The 26,956-nt window shown below is 39.5% G+C and overlaps 1 protein-coding gene and 1 long non-coding RNA gene across 2 annotated transcripts; one reads left to right on the top strand and one right to left on the bottom strand.

The window, feature by feature from the left end:
- Positions 1-1,692: 1,692 nt before the first annotated feature.
- On the top strand, positions 1,693-26,632 carry LOC122644209 (syntaxin-41-like). Its single transcript, XM_043837823.1, has 8 exons — positions 1,693-2,118; positions 24,333-24,609; positions 25,031-25,120; positions 25,396-25,473; positions 25,639-25,716; positions 25,806-25,871; positions 25,951-26,031; positions 26,119-26,632. The coding sequence occupies exons 1-8, from the start codon at positions 1,919-1,921 to the stop codon at positions 26,224-26,226; spliced, it is 978 nt and encodes a 325-aa protein (XP_043693758.1). The 5' UTR covers positions 1,693-1,918; the 3' UTR covers positions 26,227-26,632.
- LOC122644210 lies at positions 9,728-14,104 on the bottom strand. Its single transcript, XR_006330254.1, has 3 exons — positions 14,094-14,104; positions 13,343-13,348; positions 9,728-9,847 (listed from the first exon to the last, which is right to left on the bottom strand). It is a non-coding gene; the product is annotated as an uncharacterized LOC122644210 (long non-coding RNA).
- Positions 26,633-26,956: the final 324 nt, after the last annotated feature.

Genomic DNA, 26,956 nt, shown 5'->3' on the forward strand with positions numbered 1-26,956 from the left:
CAATTCCTCCTAGATATCCAACGGTTAGAATTTTGGTAAAACTGAGCGTGCCTGTTAAGAAGATTCTTTCTCAAATAATTATGAGGAAATAATTCTCTTTTATTTTTTGGCCACTTTTTCTTAACCTAAGATGAAGGAGGTATTTGTTTACTGTGAGACATGATAGTGACATGATGAGTATAATAATGAGTGAATAGGTATTTGAACATTCATCCTAAAGGAAGAACAATAATGGTGGTAGAATATTGGTTAGTGTTTCTTTCTCCCATGAAGAAGAAAAACTCTCTCTCTCTCTCTCGCTCTAAGAAAACGTTTTCCTTCATCAGGGGGAGGAAGAATTCCCTCACCATTGGTGTTGTGACCATGTGATGGGATTAGAGTCCCATCACAAACTCCCATCCCAACCCCTATTGTTTGGGGCCGAAATTACCCCTCCCCTTGGGCATCCAATCTATGCCTATAATGAAGGAATTTTCTCTTACCATGAGTGAAGGGAAACTCATTTTTTTTAATGGTACATTTTTTTCCCCTTAAGAAAGGCAAAAGGTCTGAAGTTATTTAGAACTAAGACTGAATATATGGTGTATAAGTTTAGCAACACTGGGACGGATAATGAGGTGGTGAATAATGGTGAGAGGGAGATCCTACAAAGTGATTACTTTAGATATCTGTGATCAATTGTAAATAAGGAGGCTGACATAGAAGACAACATTTCCTAGAAGATTAAAATAGGGTGGATGAGGTGAAGAGGTGTGTTCGGAGTTCTGTGTGATCGTCGTATCCTTTTAAAGCTTAAAAGAAAATTTCATAGGACTGCCTTTAGACCAGCTATGATGTACAGTGCAGAATGCTGGACTGTGAAGAAGTGTTATATAAAAAAACTTAGCGTTGTGGAGATGAAGATGTTAAAATGGATGTGTGGGAAAACTAGAAAAGATAAAGTAAATAATAACTATATTAGAGTTGGGTAGGGAGTAGCTCTGATCCATGATAAACTTAGAGAGAGCCGTTTGAGGTGGCATGACTATGTTCAACGACGACCTTCAGATGCACCAGATCAGAAGAGTGACCATATTTAGATTGAGAGAATCAAAAGAGCTAGAGGCATGCCTAAAATAACCATAGGTGAAGTGAGGAAAGACATGCTTAGCTTAGGCTTTGTTCCTTGTACGACTTCAAATAGAGTTGATTGGACAGCAAAGATCCATGTGGTCGACCCCACTTAATTGGACTATGATGTTGTGTTGCTGTTGTTGTAATACACCCCAATCTCAAGATTTGAAGTGGGAATGTTAGGCAATTAAGAAACGATACATAACTAAGAAGAGTCAGTGCCCTAGAGTTTATGTTAATATTGTATGCTCTTTACTCTTATTTTCATATTATTAACATTCTGTCACTACTAAAATCCATGTAGCCAACCCCATTTACTAGGGATAAAGCGTTGTTGTTGTTGTTGTTGTTATTGTAATAAAGATAAAAGTGCATAATGCCATAATGGATGTTTTGCTGGGCTTAGCCCAATGTGCTTCTCGCCGTAGGTCACTTGGAGGATAGCACGAGCCGCACGACCACTTTGAGCTATTGGATTGGACAAGTAGACCACTAGATTGGCCCTCTTCCCAAATTTGGTGATCCAACTCTAGCTGGGCTGGGTTCCCTACATGAGCCTGAGAGGATACACAAGCCCAGAGCAGACCCATAGTATGCCTTAACTCCTAAGCTTTACGTCTGACTGTCATGGTGGGTAGTTTTCTTCCTTCCTCCGTTCCCTTGTTTTGCCGTTCAACTGTAAATGGTCGAATTGGGGTTCCGGACTTTTGGTTCCAACGCGGTTTCTCTCTCTCCATTTCTGCAACTTTCGCGGTAGACGAGCAAATTTGAATCATCTTCGCAGCTTTTCAATTTCGATTTCTCGATGGCGACGAGAAATAGAACTCCTCTGTACAGAAAGTACAGAGATTCTCTGAGGAGCGTTCGACCGACAATCTCTTCTCCATCGGGTTCTTCTTCTTCTCATGCTTCGCCCGGTCCTGTTATCGAAATGGTGAGCTCTTCGCTTCTGCATCCCAATCGGTCTTATACAGCCCTCAGTACCGAAGATCCAGGCAGTTCCAGGTACTACTAGGTGTTTCTTTCTAAGATGCAGTAACCCTAGTATTGAATTTTGTTTTGATCCCGTTAATTTATGTATGGAATTATGAGATCGGAATGCTGTTAACAGTTTTGCCGCCATTCCGAGTTAATGAGGGAATCTCTGGATTTTCTGAACTTTATTATTAGTCACCGTTGGGGGATGAACTGTGGATAAATTCTGTAACTTAACTTTGGAATTATTTTTATACTACATCGAACTTCAAATTTCCAATTTTTTATTTTTATTTTTTATGAATGTGATATTAATGTGATAATGCTATTCTGTTTCGTTCAATTTTTTAGGATGCTGACCCATGAGGGGGAAAAAAAGGGTTTTGGTAGAGATTTTCTATTTTTTTGCCATGACGTTGTTTATAGAATTTCCAGATTTTGGACGTTTAGATGTCGATTCTTTGTGGCAAAATACTTGATTTCTCTTTTAGATTTTCAGAACTCAGGTTGCATGGACAGTCATCTGATGCAAAAAAGTCACATTGTATTTTTCTCAATTTGTGATAGTTTTAGACATTTGCAGGGGCGTGTCCTTGTGAGAGTTAAGTAGAATCAAAGGTGAGCTGGAAGAGAGAATTACAACAACTTCGAATGAGTCTTTATTCCTTTTTCATTCTCATTTTCTATCCCAATCATGTGACTATGCTGTCTAACATTTCTGAAATGTCCTTGGTTCTTCACTGAATCAGGTGCCTAGAGGGGGAGAGATGTAGTTTGTTTTACATGAACTGCTTGATCATAAGATCCTGATTTATTCATTTTAGGAATGACGCTTAGCTAGTTTTGAGGGTTTTTTTTTTTTGGTGGGGGTGGGGGGGGGGGTGGGAGCATACATAGATTAGATTGGGATTTTGGAGGGATTAATTTTTTTTGCCAAAAACAAAAATGGGGAATTTTAATAATGATAGGAAGAGGGGTCCACTCCTCTAAAAGACCTAGAGGAGTACATACACATTAGGAGTTCAATTGGGTTGTAGCAGAAAAAGATGCTTAAGTGGTGAGGTAATTGATTAGGACAACCCTTTGAATGTGATAGTGAGAGGAGACATGGGGATGGAGTTTTTGAATTAGAATATTTTGTGGTGTGGGAGACTGGGAGCTCTAGTCGCAGATAACTCTGCCTTGTTCATTTGATGCAACACAGCACCAATAAGTTGCTATTCTCAAAACCATGAGAGGCAAAACTAATTTGGAAACCAAACTCTTTTTTTTTTATAGGGGGGTGTGAGTGGGAAACAAGGGCTTGCAGTTTTCAAATGGGAAGGCTATCAAACCTTTGGTATATATTTACTGTTTAGTGAAATATGGGATCATCATTTTCCCAACATTCTAAATGTGATCAGAATGGCAAGGATGAAATCATTCTCTTTACTTCCACAAATGCTTTGAAAAGCCTTTCGTTAATTATGACAAATTACCCCTGGATCAGCAATTGTTGGAGTTTATGATGGAACTACCAGTCAGTGGTTTGATTGTAAAGCAATTTCTCAATAGTGATGCCACTTTAGCTGCCTTTGGATCCTTCAAGATATGTGATCTTGGAGGTTTATGTCTTTCATCATACGGCAATCTAGAGGGCTAGGCCTATCTTATAGGAGAGGTGGAATCATAGAGTTGGGGTTTCCTAAGATAAGGGGGTGTTCGCTGCAGGGGTAAAAACACCACTAGATGGGCAGGAAAAAGTATCTTAAGGGTCAGGTTCTTTAAAAATAGTAGGATCCAGGGTAGGTTACAGGGTAATTTTAACTCCTTCAATCCCAGAATATCTAGAAATCTACCACAAATTATCACTGGCACTTGAGGCTCCAAACTGCAGCTCAGATATGTTATGTGATTGGGCAATCTGATCAACCAAACCAGAGGACTTAATTTCCAAATCTCTGAAACTGGCCATGGAATGGGCCACCTTGTTTTGAGGCTGCTTGCAGTGCCTGAGGGAGCATGTGATGAACCTAAAAACCAAGAGCAACACAATCTGTAGATATGGATGAAATTCCCAATCACAGTAGATAAATCGATAAGCACCTTCATAATTTCTAAGAATCAGATTCTGCCTCAACCTTTATTAAGTTGATGCTGCAAGCAAATACAAGCGCATCTAACTGTCTCTGTTTCTGCCCTTACTAGAGAAGAGCACCTGTCCCTCTTGGTTCTTTCAGCCGAGATTTTTCTGGAGCTGTCTCTGGGAACTACTTTCTTGCTGGGACTTTCAATCTCATTAATTCACAACTGTCTTATAATTTAATTTATGACGTCTGGAGTTTCTTGGGGGGACCAAGCTGCATAGATGGGAGAGGATGGGGGAACTAGTTGATCTGTTACTTTCCAGTTGTCCTGTGACATGTTTCTAAGAATGATGCTTAGCAATGTTCGAATTTGATAGAACAATGATTATTTTTTCTTTGATTGATTGATTGATAAAGGAACTAATGTGGAGATTGTGTTGGGTGTTATTCTTAAATATGGGTACCGGGTGACCTTGGAAGGAAGGAAAATTAATTTGAATTTGAGCAGCAGTAGCTTGTAGATTAGCCTTGGTGCAAATCTTAAGTTAGCGCTATTGCAACAATCAGGTCGTGGGTTCGAAACATGGAAACAGCCTCTCTGCAAAGAGGGGGTAAGGCTGCATACATTTACCCCTCCTCCACCCTGCAATAGTGGGAGTCTAGTGCACTGTGACGCTCCTTTTTTAGCTTGTAGGAGGGCCTTATGCTTGAAGTGTGTCTCTCTGTTTAACCTCATTCTTTTGGGTTTATATGACATCTCCAATTTCTTTTTTTTTTTTTCTTTTTTTTTTTTTTTTTTTTTTTTGTTTAATAATATTTTCAAAAATATTAAGTAATGAAAACTTATATGTTCTTAATCACTGGTAAGTAGTGACATATGGTTTCACTTTAAACATCCAATTGAATGCTCAAAAACTGGAAACCTTGGCAGGAATTTGCTAATCGTCTAACTTCAAGTTTAGAAGATGGTGTGAAACATAATTTGTGACTGTGAAACGTGTTAAACTTTTATGACTTGGTTGTCGTCTAACTTCAATTTTTAATCTCTCTCTTCTCTCTTCTTCTTCTTTTCCCCCCTGTTTTGTGGTACGAGTAGATGCACCTCTTTTTGTCATTGCCTGCAATCAGAACTGTAGTTCTTTCTTGGTATGCAATGTCAATTGTGTCACTCTCTTGGGGATAAAAATCCTCTGCAGTGCAATATCTGGCAGTGCGGCCTCCATTGAGCGCCACTTGGACTCCTCCAATCGTGCGGTTGAAGATTGTTTGCTTCACTTCATACAAAAATACCCATTAAGCAAACCGATTGGGAAAATGACCTGCTCCAGAAAGGAAATGGGTTTCGTGAAAATCACAATTCAAAATGAAATAAAAACCATTTCCCTCCCTCTTCCCACTCTATCGACATATCCCAGGCTTCCGCTCTTTCCTCTCTCTTTCTCTCGACATAGTTCCTAGCTCGACACAGTGGCTCTCGCTCTTCCCTCTCTATCGATACTGTTGATGGGACTCCAGTTAGGCTAGGTGAGAAGGCTGGTCATTTCCTCATCTCCAATCTCCTTCTTCATTGTTTAATCTCTGCAAATAGGTAATTTCTGAGTCTCTTTTAATTTTGCGTATACTATGATTCTGGAGTTCTCAGTTTCTTGTTTATTTCTGTTGGTATTTCAATTATGTGGTAATAAAATCTGAACAAGACCCAGCATGGAATGTTCCTTCATTCGGCTTGTCATGGTAATATGCTTTTTTCTAATTGATATGACATTTCACCACTTCTTTTTGCCCCATTTAGATCCTAATTGTGAAGATCCATTTCAGTTTCTCTTTTCTTTATCTGTTGGTTCATGTCATAAAACTCCTTATTCTTCTTTATTAAAGTAATCAGACAACTGAAAGGGAAAGCCTCCCTTACATAGGTGCTTTGGAGGAATCCTAAGCTGACTCAAAAACTGACCCTTATCTCCTCCACCTGATGGCTGTGATTGGAGTCTCCTAATGCAACTGTTGAGTTATGTAGTCTTAATGGCATTATGGTACTTTCCCCTCCATAGCCGACTCATTAGTTAGAGTCGGCTATGAGGGGGGGGGGGGTGAGGCATTATTGTAATATTTTTTCTCCTCTTTTATTATAAATAAAGGGGTTTGGGTGATCTCATTGATCACTCAAGCATTCAGTTCTTCTATTGACTGCTAACATTGTATCAGAACCAAAATTCTGATCTAGGTTGCAGTCCTCTATTTTTTTTTCTTTTCTTCTTCTCTTCCCTGCTCTTCTCGATTTTCCCCCAACCTTTCCCTTCCTCTTACCGCCACTCCCTTACAACCCTTCTCTCTCTGTCTCTCTCTCTCTCTCTCTCTCGGTTCTTCTCACCATTCAAGGGCAGCATTATGAGGTGATCTCTTTCAGATCTAGTTGCTGCCCTCTATCCTACCTCATTCCAGATTATGATTTGATTGAAGACTACAGGTGCTGACCAGATTCTGCATTCGGTTTTCCTATTTCTTGAAGATCGATTTTTGCTTTTTTGGAGATTATTTTCTGCTGCTATTGGTCAACATCTGCTCCTGTTTGAAGACTGCAGATTTGAATCAAGAAGAATTCAGATTTAGCCTTGCAATTTTCTCCAGAACTGGTTTTTTAACCTAATTTTGACAAAATTAAGGTTTTTTATTGGCTCATCAGAAAGTGCTGATTTTTGGAGGTCATATTTGCCACTGCCAGAGGGAGATTTGATCCACTTTTTGGCTTATTCTGACGGTCAAATTTGTGGGAATTCACAAACCCGTCTCTAGGCTCAATCTCTCTTGTCACTATGTTTGATCTTTCTACAGCTTCGTCTGGATCAGATGGATCTGGCCGTAGTGAGTACCTTCCTTTTGCTGCAGCTACCATCAAGTTAGATGGGACCAATTACCTGATGTGGTCTCGATCTACTTACCTAACAGTTGCAGGTCGCGGTTTTACAGGACATCTTACATATACTACTGTTAAACCTGATGAAGAAGGTCCTGCTCAGGATTTTTTGGCTCTCCCATGACTCCTTGGTGATGTCTTATCTTCTTAACTCCATGCATCCTACTGTGGCACCGGGTTTTCTATTGGACACTGCTGCGCATATATGGAAAGCTGCCAAGGAAACTTACTCCCAAGTTGGGAATGATGCTCGAGTGTATGAACTGCGGAAGAAGATTCATGACACAAAACAAAATGAGTTATCTGTCTCCCAATATTATACAAAGTTCCGTAAGTGTTGGCAGGAGCTTGATCACTACATAGATTATTAACCCACCAATGCCATTGACATTACTAGCTACAGCAAACATGTTGACAAAATTCAAGTCTATGATTTTTTGGCTGGTCTTAACGTTGAATATGATCAGATTAGAGTCCAGATTCTCAACCGAGATCCTTTTCCTACCTTGGAGCAGACTTATGGATTGGTTCATATTGAGGATCACCTCCGTTTAGCTATGCTCCACCCTTCCATTGCAGACCGATCAACTTTACATACTGGATCTGGTTCGACTACTACTACTACTCCTACTGCTGACACCTCCAAATCTGTTAAGGAGCCTATCAAATGTGAGCATTATGGTAAGCTGTGGCACACTAAGGCCACTTGTTGGAAATTACATGGGAAGCTTGCTGATTTTGAAGAAAAACATAAATATGGTGGTGGTGGCAAGGGCCGTGGTCAGCCTACTGTTGAGGCAAATCACACTGACACCATTGCAACCCTTCCTACAGACACTCGTCTATCTCTGGAAGAACTTCAAGCTTTCCGTCGGATGTTAAAGGCCTCTTTTGCCTCCGCTGCCCAGTCTTCTACACCTGCTGCCACCTTTGGTTTTGTTTCTAACTTTGCCTCAAGTATTTCTATTGGTAGTCATTGTGCATCGGTAGTCTCCAGTTCTTGGATCATTGACTCCGGTGCCATTGACCATATGACATGTTCTACCCTTTTTCAGGGAAAGATACCATCTGAGTGGCAAATGGGTCTCTTTCTTCCGTTTCTAGAAAGGGTTCTGTTTGTTGTAGTCCTAGTCTTACTTTAACCTTTGTTCTGCATGTGCCTTCTTTCTCTACCAATTTATTGTGTATTAGTGGCCTTACTAAGGTCCTATATTGCAAAGTAACATTCTTTCCCTCCCATTGTATCTTACAGGATCTGGTGATAGGGAAGACGATTAGTGTTGGTAAAGTGCATGGTGGTCTCTACTTGCTTGATAGTGGTTCACAGACTTCTGCTGTTGTTCCCTCCCACACCCATCAGTTGCATTCTGTCTCTTTTATATCAGTGGCATCATAGGATAGGACATCCCCTCATTGGGACTTTATCTCATTTGTTTCTTCATTTGGTTAAAAATTGTAATAAGGATGAATTTTTTTTGTGAAGCCTGTGTTTTGGCTATATAGACTCATTCTAGTTATTCCTCATTAAATAAAAGAAGTCTTTCTCCTTTTCATATTGTTCATTGTCTGGGGTCCTGCCCAGAAAGCCTCTATTTTGGTCATAGATGGTTTGCCACTTTTATTGATTGTCATAGTCACACTACCTGGGTGTATATGATGCAACACAAGAGTGATGAAATTCGGTGTTTTCAGCTTTTCCATAAGTTAGTTTTGACCCAATTTAATGCCACTCTGAAAATTCTCCGCAGTGACAATGGCATAGAATAAATGGATGGTCAATTCCAACAATATATGGCTGATCATGGAATTCTTCTTCAAACCAACTATGTCGATGCACCTCCTCAAAATGGTGTGGTCGAGAGAATCGCCAGCTCCTAGAAATGGCTCGTGCCTTGATGTTTGATTGAAATGTTCCTTCCCAGTACTAGAGTAATGCTATTCCTCCCGCTGCCTACTTGATCAACCGTTTGCCTACTCGGGTTCTGGCCTTTCGTGCTCCAGGGTTCATCTTCCTTTCTTGTTCTCCCTAAGGTTTTCGGTTGTGTTTGCTATGCTTGCAATCATCACTCCCATGGGAAGCTAGATCCTCGTTGCGTCAAGTGTATTTTTTTTGGGTTATTCAGCAACTTAAAAAGGGTACAAATGCTACCATCCTCCAACAAGACGTGTCCTAGTCTCCATGGACATCATCTTTCATGAGTCCTTAGCTTACTATTCATCGTCACTTCTTCAGGGGGAGTTTGGCTTGGCTGGTGAAGATGTTCCGACGTTACCTACTGCTGCCCCATTACCTGTTGCTCCTTTTTCCAATGTTCAAATTCAGGGGGAGCAGGTGCTGGATCAGGTTCATGTTTAAGAAGGGTCTTCTTTGGATACAATTCAGGGAGAGCAGCCTACTCCTGGCTCTGTTAGACGACAGGTTAAAAAAATTCAGGGTAGATTTGATTGTCCAAATCTTCGTGTCTTTACTCAAACTCCTAAGAAGCAAGTTGAAACCACCACCACTACGGTGCCTTTACTCATCCCATCGCCATCCTTTGAGCAAGAGCCTACTCTTCCTTCTGGTAAGGATCCTTCTTCTCTTGAATTACCTATTGCTGTTCGTAAAGGTATTCGAACATGTATCCAACATCCCATTTCTCATGTTGTTTCCTATGACTCTCTTTCTCCTTCCTTTCCTATTTTTGTGTCTTCTCTTTCTTATGTTTATATTCCATAGAAGTGGCAGGAGGCCTTTGTAGATACAAAATGGAAAGTAGCTATGGTGGAAGAGATGACGCTTGAGGCAAAAATAACTCTTGGGATGTTGTTGTTCTTCCTCCAAGGAAAGAGCCAGTTGGTTGTAAATGGGTGTTTGTATTCAAGCAGAAGATGGATGGCAGGGTTGGTAGGTAGAAAGCAAGACTTGTGGCCAAGGGTTTTACTCAAACTTATGGGATCGACTACCAGGAGACCTTTTCTCCTGTAGCGAAATTGAATACTGTTTGTATTTTATTATCGTGTGCTGTAAATCTTAGGTGGGATTTTCAGCAGCTTGATGTCAAGAATGCTTTCCTTCATGGAGAGCTTGAGGAGGAAGTATATATGGAGACTCCGCCTAGTTTTTCATCTGAAAAACTCATGGTAAAGTTTGCAAACTGAAGCGTGCGCTCTATGGGCTGAAGCAGTCACCTCGGGCTTGGTTTAGTAGATTTCATTTATTTAAGATATTATTCATAAATAAGCATATACCCCCTATTTGAATCCAATAAAAATAGTTAAAAATCAAATTCCAAAAGGATAAAAAGTCAACCCCTCAGTTCAAGAACAAAGACTGGATTTTTGGCGTTAGGTGAAAACTTCAACTTTCTAATGTTGGGGTTTTTCTCAATTCTAAAAATTCCATAAATCTTAATATGATAAAACATTACTAGAAACCAAAAGTGCGGTAAAATATTCATTTGTTTTGATATCTAAAAAAAATATTTTCATTCAGAACGATTTTGACAGCATTCGCGCACACCAAATAGGGTTTGGCTGGAACATAACTCCTTCAATATAAATCAGATTTAAGCAATCTTGGATTTGTTGGAAAGCTGGTTTTGTGCTTTACCTAATACAAAAAGTCCCATGTAAAAATAAAATCATTTGGTCAATCAAATTTCTTAGAGAATAAGAGCATTTCTCTAAATCGATAGCAAGTTAATTACTTATTGATAAGATCATATTTTCTAAGAATAATATAAACCAAAGGTGAGACTAGGTATATCTGAAAATGACCAATTCCACTAACATATAAACCAAGTGTATGTTTTAATTGTTTCAATTTTTCAATAGCTTGCTTCTTTAGTTCTGCTGCATTCTATTTCTATGTTGATTTTTGATGACTTGATGTGGGTTAATGTTGATTTTTGATGATATAAGGTACATATTGTAGCATACTAAATAATGTTAGAAAAGACGGGAAATAAAAGATAACACTTGGGCGCTGCTTAGGCGGGGCGCCTTGTTGCCCAAGCGCTTAGACACCCCTCCACCACCTTGGGTCGCCTTGCCGCCTTGCTGCCTTGACAACCATGGTTCGGTGACAAGGTCACTATTCTCATAGTCTATGTCGATGACATTTTGGTCATAAGAAATGATGCGGCAGAGATCTCCCGTCTGAAGAGCTTCTTAGGATGTGAGTTTGAAATAAAAGATCTTGGGAAATTAAAGTACTTTATTGGGATTTAAGTTGCTCGTTTCTCAAAAGGCATCTTTCTCTCTCAAAAGAAGTATGCCCTGGATCTTTTACCTGAGATTGGTTTGTTGGGTTGCCATCCCTGTGATACACCTGAGGAGGTTGGTACTCGACTGGAGGATAAAGATGGTGAACCTGTTGATAAAGGACGTTATCAAAGACTAGTGGGAAAATTAATGTGTTTACCATACTGGACCAGATATTGCATTTGCGGTGAGTTTGGTCAGTCAATTCATGCATGATCCCTATCGTACACACATGGCTGCTGTTCTTCGCAGTCATTACTGGAAGTTAGTGTTAAGAATAGGAGTTTAAGGGTATTCTTGTATATAACCACATGTATTTTATATTTCTTCTGTTATTTGTATAAGGCCAGGGGCCCCTGTGTAATTAGTTATTCTTTTTCAATATAAGGAAGTTTGTCTCTAGTTTGAGATAAAAGAGATTAAACACAACCGTATGTGCTCTTCTCTTTCCCTCTCTTTTCCTTCTTCTCCTTCCTCTCTAAAACTGAACATGGTATCAAAGCGTACTCTTCCTGGAGTTTGAAGGTGTTAGAAGGGTGTTTAGTGGACCAAGAGGTGGTTTCCTCTCTTGGTTGTTGCTGGAGTTTGAGCTCCAACCTGCGGTTCTTCACAGATCTGTTTTCTCTCTCGGTTCTCATCCAAATGGAGAGCAACCAAGTGCTCTAGTTTCGTTTGGAGGTTACCTTTCTTCCCATTGTGTCATCTCAAGCCAGTTGGGAGCATCCAAGGGACAGGAGTGAATCTCGGCCAGGACTGTTCTGCCCTGTTTTCCGCCAGCCAGAGTGTGGGATTGGCAATAGCTCTTCACTAGAGCTTTGTTTGGGAGCTGTTTTGGACTACCCACTGTCGTTTCTTGGTAAGGAAGACTTTTCTTTTCTACTCCATTGCTGTTTTTCTGTTTGTGTGAGGCTCTACAAGTTTTTCAAGCTTTGTGGTCTAGGTTACCTCTGTTTTTTTCTTGCATTACTTGGGAATCTATTGTTCTTGCTTGAAGTCTTGTTGATTGCTCCTCTCAGTGTTTGTTTTAAAACCACAATGGGTGAAAAAGCTGTTGAGACATCCGAACTTCCCATTATTCAAGCCTTGCCAATCCCTCTATCATATGAGAATCCAAATGTTCAGCTCCCCATTGTTAAGCTTGATAGTAACAATTACTTGGATTGGTCACGGTCAATGAAGCTTATCCTTCGAAGTAGGGGGAAGTTGGGATATATATCTGGGAGCTTTAAGGCCCCTTCCATTGATGATCCGGGTTACTCTAAATGGGAAACCGAGAACTCCCTTGTGATGACTTGGCTCATTTTTTCAATGAAGCCGGAGATTGGAAGAAGGTTTATGAGCAAGGAGACAGCCAAAGATATTTGGGATAGTGTTGCTCGTATTTTTGATAGAGTGGGGGACTCTACAAAGGTTTATCAACTTCTTCAACAGATTGTTAGCCTGCGTCAGGGTGACAAAAGTATCTCTGAGTACTATAGCCTTGTTGTGGGACTTTGGGAGGAGTATGATCACTACAGAGATCTCCAGCTGTGTCCTGTTGATGAGCCTAAAGTGCATCAGTTATTTGAGAAGGAGAGGGTCCTGTTCCTTCTTGGAGGTCTTAACTCTGAGTTTGAACCCATACGGGTACAGATACTTGGCCGACCAAGTCTTCCCTCCCTGGAGGAGGTGTGTGGTTATTTACAGAGTGAGGAGACGCGTAGAAGTGCTATGGAGACCACTCCCACTGTTGAGCGCTCTGCTCTTGTTTCATCCACTCCACAGGACCGTCCTCCCTTCACTAAGGGGGCTGGTAGAGGCCGATTCTCCTGTGACTATTGTGGCAAGTCTGGGCATAAAAAGGAGTTTTGTTGGGATCTTCATGGGAAACCACCCTCTACTGCATCTGGAGGACAGAAAGGACCGAAGAAGAATGGGCCTAAAGCCCATGTTGGGGTTCATGAGTCTGATTCATCCTCCCTCTCCAAAGAAGACATAGCAGCTTTTCGTCGGATTGTAGCACACTTGGATGGATCCTCCTCCTCTGCACCCACTACTTCCATCGCTGCTCTACGGTCTCTACTTCATCTGCCACTACACCTGGGTAATTGACTCGGGGCCACGGATCACATAGTGGTAGGTCTCGGCTTTTTAACTCCTACTCGGTTTGTTCCGGAAAAGATAAGGTAAAATTGCTGATGGTTCCCTTTCTTCCATCTCGGGTAAGGGAGATGTCCAAGTTACTCCACTTATCCCTTTAAAGTCTGTCTTTCATGTTCCCAACTTTGCCACTAATCTTCTTTCCATTAGCCAATTGACTAAATCTTTGAACTGCTTTGTCACATTTTTTCCTACCCATTGTCTTTTTCAGGATTTGGTGACGAAGAGAGTGATTGGCAGTGGACGTGAGACTGATGGATTATATGTTCTGGACACTTGTGCTTCCCCTGTGACGATAGCTCAATCTTATGTGTGTGGGCAACATGGCGGACGTACACAGGAGGACATTTTGCTTTGGCACCGGCGTTTGGGACATCCTTCCTTTTCTGTTATGAGAAAAATGTTGCCACATTTATTTACCTCTTTTCCTGTCAATCATGTTTTTCATTGTGAACCTTGTCTTTTTGCAAAAAGTTGTAAGACAGTTTATCCATCTTCTAGCAATAGATCTATTTCACCTTTTCACATTGTTCATACTGATGTTTGGGGCCCTTCCCCTGTTACTTCTTTACGTGGCTTCCGCTACTTTGTCTCCTTTATTGATGACTTCTCTCGAGTTACTTGGGTTTATCTCTTGAAACAAAAGAGTGATGTCTATGTTGCATTTAAAAACTTTTATGAGTTGGTTTACACTCAGTTTCAAACTCGTATTCAGATTGTCCGTTCTGATAAAGGTGGAGAGTATATGTATGGTGGTTTGGAGTCCTTTTTTACGACGTGGCATTATCCACCAGGTGGCTTGTGTTGATACCCCTCAACAAAATGGGGTTCTTGAAAGAAAAAACCGCCACTCTTGGAAGTAGCCGGTCTCTTTGGTTTACAATGCATGTTCCAAAAACCTTTTGGTCCGATGCCTTACTCACTGCAGTCTTTCTTATCAATCATATGCCCTCCAGTGTCTTGAACTTCAAAGTACCTCTTGCGGTCTTACCCTTACTTTCTTCTTCTTTTTCACTTCCCCCACGGGTCTTTGGTTGCATCTGCTATGTCCATCTTAGCAAATCTGCCCACACTAAATTGGATCCTAAGTCCTCGAAGTGCATCTTTCTTGGGTATTCCTCTACCTCTAAAGGCTACACATGTTATCACCCTCCTACCCGTCGGTGGCTTCTCTCCAAAGATGTTTCTTTCTTTGAACATCTCCCGTATTTTCAGTCACCTCTTCAGGGGGAGTGTCGTGGTAGTGAGGTTGAAGAGGCTCCTGAGTTTCTATCATTTCCTTCCCCCTCTCTCGTCCCTATTTCCCCATTTCAAATTGACAAGGGAAAGAAAAGGACCGAGGATACTGTTGTTGAGGGGGAGTCTCCGAGTGCAGAGGTGAACAGAGAGCAGGGGGAGCTACTTGTGTACACAAAGGACAAGAGAAATCCTCCTTCATGGCTCCCTATACAGAAGACCTGCCAAAATCCTCCTTCGTCTCCTCATCCTGAGACAGGTATACCTTCCTCTACTCCTACACCCTCAGACTTAGATCTTCCTATTGCTCACCGCAAAGGAACTCGAGCTTGTACTAATCCCATTGCCAAGTTTGTCTCCTATGATTCTGTCTCCCCTACAGGTATTGCTTTCACAGTGGCTATCTCCTCCATCTCTATTCCTAAGAATGTAGTAGAGGCCATGGCTGATCCAAAATGGAGAGAAGCAATGAATACCGAGATGGTGGCCCTTGAGAAGAACCACACTTGGGATCTTGTTGAACTCCCAAAGGGGAGAGTTTCTGTTGGATGCAGATGGGTATTCACAGTCAAGTTCAAGTCTCGATGGTACTGTAGAGAGATATAAGGCAAGACTGGTTGCTAAGGGCTATACCCAGGTGTATGGCATTGATTATCAGGAAACCTTTGCTCCAGTGGCCAAGCATAACTCCATTCGGGTACTCCTCTCAATGGCTGCAAACCTTGATTGGCCATTATACCAGCTTGATGTAAAGAATGCTTTCTTACATGGTGACTTAGAAGAAGAAGTCTACATGCACTCTCCCCCTGGGTTCAAGCATCCTAGTGGCAATGGAAAAGTGTGTCGTCTCGGAAAGCGCTTTATGGCCTTAAACAATCTCCTAAGGCTTGGTTTGAGAGGTTTAGGCAAGCTATCTCTGAGAATGGATACATCCAAAGTCAAGCTGATCACACTTTGTTTATACAAAGGAAGGGCAACACTATTACAGCTCTTATTGTATATGTTGATGACATTGTGGTCACGGGAACAATAAACTGAAATCACAAAGCTTAAACTTTACTTGGCTCGCAGTTTGAGATCAAAGATCTTGGTCCATTGAAGTATTTTACGGGATTGAAGTTTGAGATCAAGCAAGGATCGAGTGTTTGTCGGAGGAAGTTTGTCCTTGATCTACTTACGAGAGACAGGGTACTTAGGGTGTAAACCAACCTTCTCTCCTATTGATCGAATCACAAACTAGGAGAAGATTGTGGTGAGCCCCTTGTAGATGCTGAAAAATATCGAGAGATTAGTAGGCAAGCTAATCTATCTTTCCCTTACCCGACCGGACATAGCCTATCTTTGTTGGCGTGGTAAGTCGGTTTATGCATGCACCCAAAATGGGACATCTTGATGCGGTGTATAGGATCCTCGAGATACTTAAAGTCATGCCCTGGAAAAGGTCTTCTCTTCTCTAGAAATGGTCATGAGGATCGAAGCATACACGATCTTGAGGCTGGATCTATTTCGATCGAAGATCCACTTCGGGATCTTGTACTTTTGTTGGTGGGAATTTGGTTACTTGAGAAGTAAGAAGCAACTGTGGTGGCTAGGTCAATCTTGAGGCGGAATTTAGAGCTATGGCTCACGGAGTGTGTGAAGTCTTGTGGGTGAAGAGACTTGTTCAGGAATTGGGATTTGAGACTGTCAAACCTATGAGTTTATATTGTGACAACAAGGCAGCCATAAGTATTGCCCACAACCCAGTGCAACATGATAGGACCAAGCATGTTGAGGTTGATAGACATTTTATCAAGGAAAAGATTGAGTCAAAGACCATCTGTACCCCTTTTGTGAAGACGAATGAACAAGTGGCCGACATCTTCACCAAAGGACTTAGCACTCATCACTTTGACTGTTTATTGAACAAGCTGGGTATGTATGACATATACCACCCAGCTTGAGGGGGAGTGTTAAGAATAGGAGTTTAAGGGTATTCTTGTATATAACCACATGTATTTTATATTTCTTCTGTTATTTGTATAAGGCCAGGGGCCCCTGTGTAATTAGTTATTCTTTTTCAATATAAGGAAGTTTGTCTCTAGTTTGAGATAAAAGAGATTAAACACAACCGTATGTGCTCTTCTCTTTCCCTCTCTTTTCCTTCTTCTCCTTCCTCTCTAAAACTGAACAGTTAGCTCTAGGATAAGTGGTTCTCTTGTCTCCGCATGATCATCTTCGTATTGAGGCATATACTAATGCTGATTGGGATGGATCTCTTGACCGTAAGTCTACTTTAGGTTATTGTACTTTTGTAGGTGAACCTTGTCACTTGGCGCAACAAGAAACATAATGTTGTCGCAAGGTCTAGTGTTGAAGCAGAGTCATGTTATGACACAAGGAATTTGTTAGTTACTATGGATTTAAGGTTTACCTCAAGACCTTAGTGTTTTTGTTCGTCTCCCAATGATGTTGAATTGTGATAACAAAACCGTGATTAGTATTGCCCATAATTTAGTGCAATATGATCGTACGAAGCATGTGGAGATTGACAAACACTTTATCAAGGAGAAGTTGGAAAGTGGACAGATTTGTATGCCTTTTGTGAAGTCAGATGATCAGTTAACTAATGTCTTCACTAAGGGCTGGGGTGGGAAATTATTTCATCCAATGTTTGTTCAAATTGGGCATTTGTGTTATCTGTGCACCAACTTGAGGGGGAGTGTTGAGTTATGTAGCCTTAAGGGCATCATTGTACTTTCCCCCATAGCCGACTCATTAGTTAGAGTCGGCTATGAGGGGGCATTATTGTAATATTTTTCTTTTCTTTTATTATAAATAAAGGGGCTTGGTGATCTCATTGATCACTTAAGCATTTAGTTCTTCAATTGACTGCTAACAACAACAAACATCCTGAACAAAATAAATAAAACAAAATCCTAGAAACCAAGCCATGATTTGGATGAATCTTATTTGGTTCACAGAACCAGATCTGAACCACAGGGGTGGTTCAAATCAAGAACTGCAAGCTTGATCTGGTTCATAAAACGGACCCAACTGGACCAGGTTGAACTGCATAACATTCTCTTTTTCTTTCCTTTGTTGATTCTGAATTCATTGAAATTTGAATTAAATCTAAGATCCAAATTATTGTTTATATTTAATTATTATCAAAATTTATTCACTGTGACTCTGGTTTTTAGTTGACTTTCTAAACGTAATCCTCTAGGCATCTAGAAACAAATGACAATACCAATTCATCCACATCAGCATTTGGAATTTTTATCATATAGCGTGCAACCATTTAGCGTCTCTGTTATGCTGTCCACCTTACTTTTACCCCCTCCCCCTCTTAAAATACATTACTTTTGGGATCCACCTAGAGTTCCTAAATTGTTTTTTCATGTGTGTTATTTCTAGAATTCAGATACTGTGGTTAGTTTGGATATTATATCATTTTAATGGAATCATAAAGAATCCGACAGTAAGTCTCGAGGCTGAGTTAGGTGGAGATGTTGAATGTAAGCCTCAAATTTGTATGTTGTTTAATACAGAACTAGAGGCTTATGATTTTTACAACAAATATGGAGGAAGTCTTGGTTTTAGTATTAAAAGAGATTATGCAAATAAAAGCAGGAAAGACAAGACAACCATATCTTCACGGAGATTTGTATGTTATAAATCTAGTGTTAGGCAGAAAAATAAGAGGGACATTTACACAAGTAAGCCACAAACTGAGACAAGAATAGAGTGCCCGATACAGATGTTCATATATTTGTTAGAGAATGGAAAATATGAGTGTCGTGACTTTGTTGAATAACATAATCACATTCTTCATCTTCGAAATGCTACTCATATGATGCGTTCATAGAGGAAAATTTTAGACATACATACATATGAAATTGATTTGGCTGATGATTCGGGGATCTAACCTAAGTACATATTTGAGTATATGGATAGGCAGACAGGTGGGAGAGAGAACCTTGGCTACACTGGTCAAGATAATAAGAACTATCTCTGAACTAAAAGATAGCATTTACTATCCTATGGTGAGGTAGGGAGTTTGTTGAGGTATTTTGAGAACCAATGTAGGATCAATTCTTCTTTTACATACTCAATGTAATTGGATACCAATGAACAAATAACTAATATTTTTTGGGCTGATCCGAAGATGAGATTTGATTATGCACACTTTGGCGATGTTGTTAGTTTTGACACCACATTCTGCACACACAAAGAGTATAGTCCATTTGGGATATTTACTGGGTTTAATCATCACAAAGGAGCCATTATATTGGGGGCTGCACTTTTATATGATGAGACAGCTGAATCTTTCAAGTGGTTATTTGAGGCATTCGCGGAAGCACATAGACAGAAGAGGCCTATCACCATCTTCACGAATCAACATACCGTTATGACAAAGGCATTAAATGAGGTGTGGCCTAAGACATGGCATGGACTGTGTACTTAGCACATAATGCAAAATGGCATTAAGCATCTCGGTAACTTGATGAAGGATGGCTTGTCCTTTCTCGGAGATTTGAAAAAGTGTATATTTCAATATGAGGAAATACAATTTGAGGATGAATGACAGAAATTGCTTAGGAATTATGGAGTGGTGAATAATTCATGGTTGCAGTGTTTATACAGATTAAAATATAAATGGGCAAAGTGCTATATGAAAAATACCTTCCCATTAAGTATACGGAGTATACAACTTACTGAGAATTTGTACAGTGACATGAAGGATTATTTAAAATCCACTTTTGACATTGTGCAATTTTTTAAGCATTTTGAAAGGGTTGTGGATTCTAAGCGAGCCAACGAGTTAAAAACTAAGTTTGATTCAAGAAACAAGCTTCCAAGGATAGTGGACTTGATGTCACCTATTATAAAACAATCTGGGGAAGTCTACACTCCTTTGATTTTTGAACTCTTTTAAGAACAGGTTAATTGCGTTAGTGTTCACCTCATCAAAAACCGGAATGAAAGTAATCCCATGTGTGAATATTTGGTTGGTCCTGTGAAATTAGAATGTGAGTACAAATTATGTTGTAACCCATCTAAGTTTATGATTAATTGTAGTTGCAAGAAATATGAGACATTTGGGATTCTTTATTGCCATTTTTTGGAAGATGAAGAATTGATCCTATATTGGTTTTCAAAATACCTCAACAAACTCCCTGCCTCACCATAGGATAGTGAACGTTGTCTTTTAGTTCGGAGATAGTTCTTATGATCTTGACTAGTGTAGCCAAGGTTCTCCCTCCCACCTGCCTGCCTACCTATATACTCAAATATGGACTTAGGTTTGATCCCCGAATCATCAGCCAAAACAATTTCATATGTATGTATGTCTGAAATTTTCCTCTGTGAATGCATCATATGAGTAGTATTTGGAAAATGAAGAATATGATTATATTCTTCAACAAAGTCATGACACTCATATTTTTCATTCTCTAACAAATATATGGACATCCGTGCCGGACACTATGTTTATGTCTCAGCTCGTGGCTTACTTGTGTAAATGTCCCTCTTATCTTTCTACCTAACACCAGATTTAAAAAAAAAAACCACTAGATTTATAACATACAAATCTCCGTGAAGTTATGGTTGTCTTGTCTTTTCTGCTCTTATTTGCACAATCTCTCCTAATACTAAAACCAAGACATCCTCCATATTTGTTGTAAAAATCATAGACCTCTGGTTCTGTATTAAATAACATACCGATCTGAGGCTTACACTCAACATCTCCACCTAACACAGCCTCAGGACTTACTATTGGATTCTCCATGATTATATTAGAATGATGTAATATTCAAACTAACCACAATATCTGAATTTTACGAATAACACACATGAAAAAACAATTTAGAAACTTTGGGTGGATCCCAAAAGTAATGTATTCTAAGAGGGGGAGGGGGTGAAAGTAAGATGGACAGCATAATAGAGAAGCGAAATGGCTACACACTATATAATAAAAATTCCAAATGCTGATGCGGATGAATTGGTATTGTCATTTGTTTCTAGATGCCTAGAGGATTAGGTTTAGAAAGTCAGCTTAAAACCAGTCATAGTGAATAAATTCTTATAAGAATTAAATAATAAGTGATAAACAGTAATTTGGATCTTAGATTTAATTTAAATTTCAATGAATTCAGAATTTCAGCAAAGGAAAGAAAAGGAGAATACTATGCAGTTCAACCTGGTTCAGTTGGGTCCCTTTTATGAACCAGATCAAGCTTGCAGTTCTTGATTTGAACTACTCCTATGGTTCAGATCTGGTTCTGTAAATCAGATAAGGTTCATCCAAATCGTGGCCTGGTTTCTAGGATTTTGTTTTCTTTATTTTATTCGGGATGTCTGTTGCATTAGGATACTCCAATCACAGCCATCCGGTGGAGTGAGATATGGGTCAGTTTTTGAGTCAGCTTAGGATTCCTCCAGAGCACCTATGTATGGGAGGCTTTCCTTTTCAGTTGTCTGATTACTCTAATAAAGAAGAATAAGAAGAATAAGGAGTTTTATGACATGAACCAACAGATAAAGAAAAGAGAAACTGAGAAATGGATCTTCCCAATTAGGATCTAAATGGGGGAAAAAGAAGTGGTGAAATGCCATATCAATTGGAAAAAAGCATATTACCATGACAAGCTGAATGAAGGAACATTCTGTTCAGATTTTATTACCATATAATTGAAATACCAACAGAAATAAAGAAACTGAGAATTCCAGAATCGTAGTATATGCAGAATTAAAAGACTCAGAAATTCCTCCAAAGCACCTATTATGTGTGGGAGGCTTTCCTTTTCAGTTGTCTGATTACTTTAATAGAGAAGAATAAGAATAATAAGGAGTTTTATGACATGAACCAACAGATAAAGAAAAGGGTAACTGAGAAATGGATCTTCACTATTAGGATCTAAATGGGGGAAAAAGAAGTGCTGAAATGCCATATCAAATAGAAAAAAAGCATATTACCATGACAAGCCAAATGAAGGAACATTCCAGGTTGGGTCTTGTTCAGATTTTATTACCACTTAATTGAAATACCAACAGAAATAAACAAGAAACTGAGAACTCCAGAATCATAGTATATGCAAAATTAAAAGAGACTCAGAAATTACCTATTTGCAGAGATTAAACAATGAAGAAGGAGATTGGAGATGTGGATATGGCCAGCCTTCTCACCTAGCCTAACTGGAGTCCCATCAACAGTATCGATAGAGAGGGAAGAGCGAGTGCCACTGTGTTGAGCTAGGTACTATGTCGAGAGAGAGAGAGGAAAGAGCGGAAGCCTGGGATATGTTGAGAGAGTGGGAAGAGAGAGGGAAATGGTTTTTGTTCCATTTTGAATTGCGATTTTCAAGAAACCCATTTCCTTTTTTTGGGGGGGGGTCATTTTTCCAAACGGGTTGCTTATTGGGTATTTTCATTTGAAGTGAAGCAAACAATCTTCAACCGCACGATTGGAGGAGTCCACATGGCACTCAATGGAGGCCGCACTGCCACGCACCGTCAGATATTGCACTGCAGAGAATTTTTATCTCTCTTGGTTGCTCCAGTCAAGTTGGTGAAAGAGATTAAAAATTGGCGTCAGAAAGTTGGAGAGGAGGTACCTTTGTGTTAAAGTCGTGTTATGTAAACCACGATAGGAATCCTTCCTATTGTGGGTCTCTCACTATCATAGTTATCACGGTGGTTAGGCGACCCAAGGCTGTGGAAAGGGTTAAAAAGCAAGGTAACACCAAGTAGGCGGCCAAGGCATCCTCCTAGCCGACCAAGGTGCCCGCTTAGGCGACCAAGGCGCCCAAGTTGACCAAAGCACCTTGACAACTATGCTCACTGTCTCTCTACTTCTATTTTTCTTTTTATCTAGTCTCCTAGTTGGTGTGTAATCCTAGGATTCTATTTCTCTTTCCTAGTCTGAATAGGAAAGCCTATTCTTTGGTTACTGATTCTCAAGGTCCATGTCATTATTTGTCCCAATTTTGGAGTTTTTCAAATTGTTATTACCTGCATAATTCTAGGACATGTAGGGGAATGGTAGGTCGTCCTCCTCTGGTTATAAAGTAGTATTGATGCTTCATTGCTTCTTTGCTGAGTTCATTTTATGATTAGATGTCAACTGTTCAGCATGATGCTAAGATATTTCATGTGCTAGGATTAGAACCTTTCTTGGGCTGGTTTCTTAAAATAATATATTATTTACTCAACTTTTTGTCTATGGCATTGACATGTTATTTTTGGTGAATCATTACTTAGCTCCAGAGCCATCTTATGTAAATCAGACTAGGGTATGATCAATTTTTTTCTTCTTCTTCTTCTTCTTCTTCATGGCTTTGATACCATGTAGTAATGTACAAAGCCTGTAAACCAGCAACTATAAGAGGGAAAGGAGAAAGAAGGAGCAGGAAAAAGGGAGAAAACCAGAGCACACGATGGAGAAGGGAGAGAGAACACTAGGACCAGGATAGAGCTCAGGATACATCTATCGAGGTCAAGCCTCACCACTTATATCTTGTTCAAGTAATGACTCTTAGTAGGAAACCTACTAATAGTCTAAGTCTACATCAATGCACGGGTCAATACGCATAGCGCCTAGGAATGTGGTCAGAAATCCATAATAGAGTCTGACCACAACGACCGAATATTACAATCAATGTAAATAACTAAAAGCAAGTAAAAGAGTAAAAGTAAACTCCAACCACAACTCAACATAACCCAGCAATTACAACTTAACATTGACACTGCCCCTCCTGGTAGTAATCTTCAACATCTTCAATTGCTAATAATGTCTAATGTGGCTGACAATGTATAATTCCTCCCATGGACTAGATCATGATCAATGGATAATTTCAACTAGCAATTGGGAATCTGAATGAATAGAATGAAGCCTGATCCTTCATTCTAAACAGAACTAAAATCATCTTTGTACTGCAAAAAAAAAACTTTCATGATGGTTTTACTGGGATGTAGAGGACCTTCATATCCAAAGAGATGACAGCTGTCCCAATGCGAGCCAAGGTATAATTGCCTACTTAGAACTACCTTTATTAGAATCCTTTTTCTAATGGAATAAACCTTTAGCTTTTGGCTTCCAGATCAAGGTTGACATATGCACCATAGCAACCACTGAAACTACTTATTTAATTTTCTGTTGATAATCTTTCATGTTTTCTTCCTTTCTATGACCTGCTTGTGAATTTGCAACCAAACATGTTTCATTTGTACTGCGTTGCTGAATAATACAAGAATCTCTATTAACCACTCTGTTCGTAATGCACTTTATTCTCTACATTACATCCCACTTTGATAGTGAAACAACAATGAGTGTCACAATATTATTTTAACCATGCAAAACAACCATTGCTCGGCTAGAACTTTTGTGCAATTCATTAGGTCTTTTGAGTAAGGTGGAAATATTTACCAGGTCTTAAATCTGATTTATTTTGTTCTTGCTAAATACATATTTCATATTCAATTCATGCAAAGGCACATCTTGACAAAGTTAGAAGAATTTGTTACAGCTTGATTTCTTTTGTAATTATTGGCCTTCTTGGAATTTCTTATGATTTCTCTGTTTGTAGAACTCCTAGATAAATGCCCTTACTAATCTTTAAATGCTAGAAGCCTAAAATTCATATATTGTTTGCCCACATCAGTGGGGCTGCACTGACAGTAGGTCTACCTCCAGCTTGGGTGGATGTTTCTGAAGAAATAGCCATAAATATGCAACGTGCACGGACAAAAATGTCAGAACTAGCCAAGGCTCATGCAAAGGCTTTAATGCCATCGTTTGGGGATGGAAAAGAAGATCAATGCACAATTGAGGCTCTTACCCATGAGGTCACACATCTGTTGAAGAAGTCTGAGAAGAGTTTACAGAAGCTTTCTGCAAGAGGGGCTTCTGAGGATTCGAATGTTAGAAAAAATGTACAGGTATAGTTAAAACAAAATTTATGCTTCTGTATGTATACTTTGACCGGACTGCAGTTTTTCTAATGATTTTCTAAAGCTTGTTAATTCTAATGAGAATAGAAAGATATTTGCTTATTCACAATGTGAAAGGGTTTGTTTTGGCCCCCCTCTTCCCTCCCCCCACCCAACCCAAAAAATAAAAAAGAGAAAATGAACCTTTTCTACTGGATCATTGATTCCATTTTTTGTTGGGGGGGGGGGGTGCAGGTATTGTACTTTCTGTTTTCTGTTGCTGAGCCATAAATAGTCATTGTGACTTCATATGAAGGTTCTATTTTGGTTTGTTTACATTCAAAGCCAAGCATTTGCACACATTTATTACTTGTCACATTCTCTTGGTGGCTTTTGTGGCTGTGATCACATCTTAATGTCTTCCATGCAGCGTTCTCTTGCTACAGACCTTCAGAGCCTTTCAATGGAGTTCCGGAAGAAGCAATCGACTTATTTGAAGCGTCTTCAGCAGCAAAAGGAGGTGTGATTGGCTTTCTTCTTTTATATTTCCTAATTAATTGATAAAATCTGTTGCTAGAGAAATGTGATTAGGAAAAAGAATGGCCTTTAAAGACATATATACAGTTACTATTCCGGCATTTGGTTCACCACTATGAGCTCCTCAACCGTTATTCCATGGTTTCATTCTTGTCAGAAACTAGACATGTCTGGTGGTTTTTTAAAATATTAAGAAATTAAATAGTTCAGGCTTTATTGTGCTTCTGGAATTTTATTAATTATTACTTTGTGGTGTAGGGTCAAGATGGGTTTGACTTGGAGATGAATTTAAATGGAAACAAATCTAAACTGGAAGATGATGACTTTGACAATATGGTATGTTTTCCTTCTGACGCATAACTTAAGTGGTATTCTCTGCAAATTGTTGGCTTCTAAAAATAGTGGCCCAAATTTTGATTCAGGTATGAAATGTCACACAATCATTGAGAGTGAAAATAAGTTTTCGAATTTGTCTGATTGGATGCTTTATCTGTTAAAAAGGGATTTAGTGAGCACCAAATGGCCAAGATAAAGAAAAGTGAGGCATTCACAGTGGAAAGGGAGAGAGAGATTACACAGGTAAATGAGAACAGTGAACTAGGTATTCACATTACTTTATCTAAGATATCATTTTCTCTTTTTTTTAACCTATTTGAATTGGTTTCCAGGTTGTGGAATCAGTGAATGAGCTTGCTCAAATAATGAAGGATCTTTCAGTCCTTGTGATAGACCAGGTTACAAGATGTACCCTCTTGTTTCACAAGCTTCCTTTAATGGTTTCGGTTGGCTAACTCAACTTATTTCTCCCAACAGGGGACCATTGTTGATCGGATAGACTACAATATTCAGAATGTTGCATCCTCAGTTGAGCAGGGTTTTAAACAGCTAGAGAAGGTGCTCTTTCCATTTAGTCCATCTATCTGTATGGTATTTAGTTATTTACTACTGTGAGCATTCTGTCATGGTTATCTTCCCCTGCAGGCAGAGAGAAGTCAGAGAAAAGGGGGAATGGTGACATGTGTTATGGTGCTTGTGTTGATGTGTTTCATTATGCTGGTTCTCCTGATCCTCAAGTCAATATTTTTGTGATCCTTGCTTTAGCTCCTCTCCATTCAAAATTCTTTTTGTTATCAGCCTGCAAGCAACTTACACGGTTGAAGCTTCAGAAATGGTGCATATCATTTTTGGGGGTGGGTTGGCAGATACTCCTTTGTGATATGCAAGAGAGCTTGTATAAAACCAGAGTCTCGGGAGAAACTAAGAAGGTGATGGCTGCCCTGGGTACATGTATGAAGGTGTATTCTATTGTATTTGTCAAATTGGCAAGCGCGTTATAGTGGAGGATAGGGATTTTGATTTTGAAATTTCCCAGGGATTTTGGAAAGTTGGCGTCCCTATCCCTTACGACGATGTCAAGAGTGAGATTTTCTTTTGCTTGTATCAATTCTTTTATGGATATTCTTGTAGGCAATAAAAAAGGAATCATCTCATGTCCATCAGAGTAAGGAATCATTCTACGAATGAGACCAGGTAACTGCCACATTGAAGAAACTACTATAATGTTTTTCTTGTTCTGGTTTCAGATTACCTATTATCAAAGGCTAGTTCTGAAGCCCATAACCACAAAGAGAGAGAGAGAGAGAGTAACTTCAAACTAAGGCTGAATCTGATAGGTTCGATTTATTTTCGTTTTTTATTTGGTTGAAGTAGAATAACCTATAGAAACAAATAAAGTTAGAAAGAAATTAAAACCTCATGTAGACACAGCTTAACAATGTCAAATATGGTATCTAAGATTTAGCCTAAAAACGAATCGAAC

Source organism: Telopea speciosissima, chromosome 10 (genome assembly GCF_018873765.1).
Source record: "Telopea speciosissima isolate NSW1024214 ecotype Mountain lineage chromosome 10, Tspe_v1, whole genome shotgun sequence".
Classification (NCBI taxonomy): Eukaryota; Viridiplantae; Streptophyta; class Magnoliopsida; order Proteales; family Proteaceae; genus Telopea; species Telopea speciosissima.

What these genes read in the sequence shown, in the direction of transcription:
- LOC122644209 (XM_043837823.1), top strand. Translation starts at nt 1,919, where the DNA reads ATGGCGACGAGAAATAGAACTCCTCTGTACAGAAAGTACAGAGATTCT. An exon ending in GAAGATCCAGGCAGTTCCAG is followed by an intron (nt 2,119 to 24,332) that starts GTACTACTAGGT and finishes TGCCCACATCAG; the next exon opens with TGGGGCTGCACTGACAGTAG. An exon ending in ATGTTAGAAAAAATGTACAG is followed by an intron (nt 24,610 to 25,030) that starts GTATAGTTAAAA and finishes TCTTCCATGCAG; the next exon opens with CGTTCTCTTGCTACAGACCT.